Source organism: Rhododendron vialii, chromosome 11a (assembly GCF_030253575.1).
Source record: "Rhododendron vialii isolate Sample 1 chromosome 11a, ASM3025357v1".
In the NCBI taxonomy this organism is placed as follows: domain Eukaryota; kingdom Viridiplantae; phylum Streptophyta; class Magnoliopsida; order Ericales; family Ericaceae; genus Rhododendron; species Rhododendron vialii.
Genome location: NC_080567.1, coordinates 31,379,631 through 31,385,630, shown reverse-complemented (window position 1 = coordinate 31,385,630; position 6,000 = coordinate 31,379,631). Strand labels below are relative to the sequence as shown.

Here is a 6,000-nt window from a genome sequence, read left to right as displayed (position 1 = left end):
TGAAGCCAAACAAGCAAATTCTGGGCAGAACTATTATTCACTTGAAAAGAGCAGAACTTGTGAACTCACCATTTTTCATGGGAAAATGTTCTTTAACTGAGGGGATCTGTAAGGATTTTCATAGCCACCTAGCCACCACATGAACCAGAGTTCCGGATTCAAATCAAAGAAATAGTTCTGTATCTAATTTGCCACAACATTTACGGAAATGCAAATACAGTTGCAAATAATGGATTGGCAACAACTCCTAAACAATGAAAGAGCACAACTTTCCAAAACCGACGGCCGTGGCAATGGGGGGCCGTGGGGCCCAAACTGTCATCGTCCAATGGTAATTTTGCACATCAGTCGCATTCCGCCTAAATTAATTGCATCCTCACAATCATTTGCCTAGTGAAAAATTACCCCAGCCTCGAAAAGGGAAAAAGGGGGGGCTGACAAAATGCCGGAAAAATCAACTATCATCGTTGTCGCATTGCCTACAATTAGGGTACAAAAATAATTCCATCTCAAAATGAAGACTATTTGTCTGCAGTAACGGCTTGAATCCCTTCCTCGTTGATAGGAAGTCCGGAAAGCTTCAACTTGATAGCCTCAAACGCGGAGTCCTGCCTTTCTTCGCTTGTCAACCATGAAGACAAGCAAAGATCAATCAAATCACATTTGCTCTTAACAAGTGACCCACCCTTGAGAACCCTCCTAGTCTTGCCAAACTTCATGATCTGGACTAGCTTAGATTGAGAGGGATCCTCAGCATAGTTCTCGAGAATACCCCTTATAGCACCACACCATATTGGTCTTGCTGCCCTTAGGAAGTCATTCACGGCTAAAACTGGAAGGCTCACACTTCCCAAATTAGACTCGCTTTGCCCACCTCTCCCATGGAAATCTGATCCTCCAAGCTTAATTAGGTCGTATGCATCTGCTAGGTCACTGTATACTGTTCGACAAAGAAAATCAAGATGTCAAAACACAGTACATAGAGAAGAACAACCCGAATAACTCATTTCCCACAACCGTTTTTTGATGTGAAAGAACAACTCAATAACATGTTAGCATCTGCTCATATTGATCATCTAGCATCTCTCAAGAGTGCTCAACAGATTTGGTTTCAAAACCACAATGCATCAATTTGAGCAGCGAAAAAAAAAAGTGAACATTTCATGAAACACCTCTCATCATACACTATAAAACTCTGAAAGAACTCATTCTTAGAATCTTAATACAATAAAACCCATCAGCAGATTCATCTCATTCAATACTCAACCATATATCATCCAGTTACTTTTAAGTACCAACCACCGATAAGTATAATTATAAACCATCTGTTACCTGCCAATCTTCCATCGCTTCTATAAACCTCTATTCCATGAAGGCCTGCATCTTTCAGCCTCCTTACAATGGCAACAGGATTCTTCAACGCCCACGGATGAGCCAGCACAGCCACCCCCCCAGTTTCACATATAAATTGCACTGCTTCCTCCGCAAGAGGTTCACTCCCTCTGGATGAAGACCAATCCAAAAATAGGTTAATATCAATTTAAAGATAGATGTATGCACTAATACATAATGGCTAATAGTCATCAGTGAAATCAAGGTTTTCAAGAATTATCACGTTGAATAAGCAGGTCCGCCATCATAAAGGTATCGGGCAAAAGCTTGTTTCAGATTCTCAACGTAACCTTCTTCAACCATAGCTCGAGCAACATGTAGTCTCCCAGGAGCTACACCCTTGCCAGCAATCTTCGCAACTTGCTCCCACTTGAGAGGAAATTTAAGTTTGTTCAATTTTGAAATCATGTTCTTTGCACGTAGATAACGTCCATCCCTTATGTTAGCCAAAAACTTCTCCAGTTCTTCAGATCTCGTTGGCCCGCAGCTGCTGTAATATGCAAGGATGTGAACTGGTTCCTCGGAACCAGACTCCCCCCTGTTTCAGTCACAAAATTCAGTGCACATTCGTACAAAAGGGAAAAGGAAATCACCATACAAAATCAATCTCTTCCTAATCCATCTATATTGCAAATAACCAATTTTGACTCTTTGTTTAGACTTTAGAGTAAAAAGCTTATGTGATGGTGCTAAGAGATGACCTTGGGTAGTAGATTGTACTAATTTCGACACCAGGGATGATCTTGATACCAAATCTGCGAGCTGCAACCAGTGCTTCAGGAATGCCAGCCATGGTGTCGTGATCTGTCAGAGAGAGAACTTTCACCTGTTCTGAACACAATGCACTTGTTAGGGATTAAAAAGAATCATAATGAACTAGTTAGACGCATTACATCCAACCCAATGTTGAAACAATTACCTTGTTTTGCGATCCAAATTGTTTTCTAAACTTGTAGGGCTTCGAAACAATTTAGCTTAATTCTTTACACCTTAATTACACGATAGTACAACAAATGTTTTCTTACGCGTATAAACTTGGTAATTCAGACCTCAGAGAAAAGATATGTCAATTTTCATGAAGATAGATTCTTCTTATGAATCAAGGAATACAATAGTAGCCACTTAGGTTTACCGCCAAAAGGATACCTCATCTGGGAAGCAGGAAGGGCCACATAATAAATCCCTAACCAACACATGTCATTTACTGCAAGGATAAGGTACCACAGAATGGGATTTGAATAAAAGAACCATATAATTTCAGGGGACAACCAAATGCATGGTTACTGGTATGCTGATCTGATCTAATTTACTCTTAACGCCGTATTTGAAGCAAGCCAAATAATGGTTAAAAAACTAGAGTAACTATAGTCCACTGACATTAAGAAAAAGTCCCAAGAAATTCAAGTGCAAAGAGATATAGAAGCAACAGCAAATGAACCATAGGTTGAATATGATCTTCTTGGTTTACTTGCTAAAAATTGTCTGGTTATATTTCCACTTTCACAATCCAGACTCAGAGATAAGATAAAGATAGTCTGATGCCTTCTAAATGGCAAAATGACAGATCCAATGGATTTACATGCACAGGAAACTCATAGGAGTTACAATTTGACAAGGAAAAAAAAAAGACCAGGTGGATCTTCAGAAGATGGAGGTAGAATTACTTGGCTGATAATATCTGCATAAGGGTATGGTGGTGCTACAAGGACACCAAATCCGTTGGCTGATAATTTCTGAACAAATGGACCACACTCTAAACAGCCCGAAACACGAGCAAGTTCAACACTGGTACTAACTACCACCAAAAGTATATATCATTTCTTGATGCTGGGTAACCTAATATGAAGAAGAGAAAAAAGAGCCGAGTCTCGAATATACAAGGAGAGCCCATTCACAATCTGACTACTGACCCCCAAACATAGAGCAGAGCCTATTCACAATCTGACTACTGAATCCAAAACCATTATACAATCCGAATGCTGAACCCCAAAAAGATAAGATTTGAATAGCGAAAACCTCAGCTAGATGTAAGAGAACGCAAGACACAATCACATAGGGCAAGCCCCAATACATCTGTGTCCATAGAAAGCAGAACCCATTTCAAACATGCAATAAAAAGATGAAAACAACGTAGCCCTCTTTCATACCCAATCTTTTACTGTATGATGTTGATAGCCCATTGGATTGTCAATAACATAGTTTTCATACACTTTTTAAGTTATTTTAACACATACTACAAAATTGTGTTTTTTTAAATCTTTTCCGGTCTTATTGACAGCCCATGTTATGAGCATTTTCCTTTCCTAAAAACAAAAACCAAACCTTTTCACTCTTTTTTCCGACTTCAAATTGCAGAACCAACACTAAAACCCGCAAGTGGGGTGGTAGCCAAGTTGGGCACCATATACCCCCATGCACAAGACCACTAACAACTAACACTTCTTGCATGTTCTAAAAGGAAAGCAAAAAAAAAAAAAAAACACTTAAACCCCATAAAACTACTAAGTTTCAAATAGTGAAAACCTCATCCAATGCTGCTGCCAAAAACACTAGTAAGAAAACCCCAACAAACAACAATTACAAAACCCAAGCCAAAAGATATCCACTAGTCCATAAAAAGTAAAACCCATTTGAAATAAGCAATCAAGATCAGAGAAAAGCTCACCCCATTTTGATGGGCTCTCTCAACGAGTTTGGCAGGTGACAAGAATCCATCACTGCAAATCGAATGCGAATGCAATTCGAACACCAACTTCTCAGATAACTTGCCGTGGTTTATCACGGCAGCCGCAAAATCATCATCCGTGGCAGAGGAATTGGCAGGCGCTGAAGACCGGTCCAAGAAAACCCATTCACTCACGCGTTTATACGCTATGCTCTGTTCGACTGTCATCTTCTTCTTGCTACCTCCACGCTTCTTCTTCTTCTTGACATTTGGTTTCTTTGGGCTGTCACCCATTTCTTTGAAGGAAAAGAAGAGAGAGAGAGAGAGAGAGAGAGAGAGAGAGAGAGAGGCGAAAATTGAATGCGAATTTTTAGTAGGAGTAATTTTTTGGGAGTTTAGGGTTTTATTTAGGCTATAGGGAATAGGGTAGAGTAATTTGCAGATAGAATGAAGAAGACGACTTGGTATAATATTCATATCGTTTGCATACATTTTCTCGCGAGAAGTTTCTGCCTTGGCAATTACAGGTATTGACCTGGTGTGAAGGGCAATGATTTTGGCACCTTTTTTTGATAATCACAATCTAATAGTAATATTCGTTTTTTAGTGTTTTTGACATGTTTATTTTTTTGAACACTAAAAGATAGTAAATATGTACAGATCATCCCTCTGTAGAATATTGAATTGTGATTATCAAGAGTGGAGTGTCAAAATTAATTACAATAGAAAGCTAATTTTTTATTTAAATTTTCTTGATTATGGATGATGTGGCAAAAATAAGCCAAGTGGCTTGTTTTTTTTAAAAAAAAAAAAAAGAATGAGTGTACATATCCCACATACATATATGGCTTGTGGCTTGTATCACATCTCGTAAAGATGATCGGAGTCGCTCATTTTTTTTCAAAATATTTTGTTTAGGGTCCTTTTAAAAAATTAGGTCAATCGAATATGGATAAAGGCGTTTACGACACATACAACTATGCTTTTGAATTCTGGGATAGAATTGAATGTTTCGTAAATGCTCTTACCATATTTGATTGAGCTGATTTTTTATAAGGACCCTAAATAAAATATTTTAAACAAAATGAGCGACTCTAATTATCTTTGTGGGACCTGATATGGGTCCCAAAGCCATATGTACGCAAGATATGTAGATGGATGTATGTACTCATATCAAAGCTCCCTTTTTTTTGTCTTTTAAAAAAAATATTTGTTAGTTTTCGCGTCAATTTTTTGTGAAGTATTACTTCGTTTCAACAACATAAATCAAAAAAGTAAAAAATTATGATCCAAACTCAACTTGTTTTGAGTAAAGACAAAAATAAGCTTAAAAAATTTGTTCTTTGGCTTATTTTTTTTGTCTTCATTTAAAAAATTATGTGTTTTGATGACAATTTTTTTACTTTTTCGATTTCTCTCGAGGAGCCTATGGAGGGCTCCATGTAGTTCACTACATGCGTTGCACCCTTGTTGGGCTTTTAGGGTTTGCTTTACGCAATAGTCTACTCTCATTTACTACTACTCAAATTATTGGAATCGCTCAATATTCTTAGAATATTTTTTGAAGATACTTGTAAAAAAATCATCTCGGTCAAATATCAGTAAGAGCTTGATCAATTATTTGCTTAATTTTTTGACATCAAATTGGGTATAGAATCGATCAAGTTCTTACCAATATTAGAATGAAGGCAAAGTCTCCCCTTTGGTTCAACAGTGTTTAGAGTAGTAAAAATCGACGTAATGTGGCGGGGTGATTCGGGTGAAAAGTCCTTTCCTGTGAAAATTCTAGGTGATTGATTTTGACACTCCCTTTTTTCATAACCGCACTCTCTTTCATAACCTTTCGTTTGTATACTCTTTCGAACTCAAAAGGGCAACGATGTAAATTTACATCACAAGAAGACAAAAAAGTGGTGCGGCCAGGGCGTGAAAACCACTGCCCA

The 6,000-nt window shown here is 38.0% G+C and overlaps 1 protein-coding gene across 1 annotated transcript; it reads right to left on the bottom strand.

Annotated features, from left to right (window-relative positions):
* LOC131308883 (uncharacterized) lies at positions 1-4,476 on the bottom strand. Its single transcript, XM_058335929.1, has 5 exons — positions 4,058-4,476; positions 2,094-2,218; positions 1,616-1,930; positions 1,333-1,502; positions 1-940 (listed from the first exon to the last, which is right to left on the bottom strand). Exons 1-5 carry the CDS (start codon positions 4,349-4,351, stop codon positions 522-524), a joined length of 1,323 nt encoding a protein of 440 aa, XP_058191912.1. The 5' UTR covers positions 4,352-4,476; the 3' UTR covers positions 1-521.
* Between the last annotated feature and the right edge of the window lie 1,524 nt (positions 4,477-6,000).

Bases quoted from the DNA above. Each gene is read 5' to 3' on its own strand.
- LOC131308883 (XM_058335929.1), bottom strand. From the start codon at position 4,351: ATGGGTGACAGCCCAAAGAAACCAAATGTCAAGAAGAAGAAGAAGCGT. The intron at 1,931-2,093 runs GTCATCTCTTAG...TGACTGAAACAG, and splicing joins AGTACAATCTACTACCCAAG to GGGGGAGTCTGGTTCCGAGG. The intron at 1,503-1,615 runs GTGATAATTCTT...GTCTTCATCCAG, and splicing joins GGCGGACCTGCTTATTCAAC to AGGGAGTGAACCTCTTGCGG.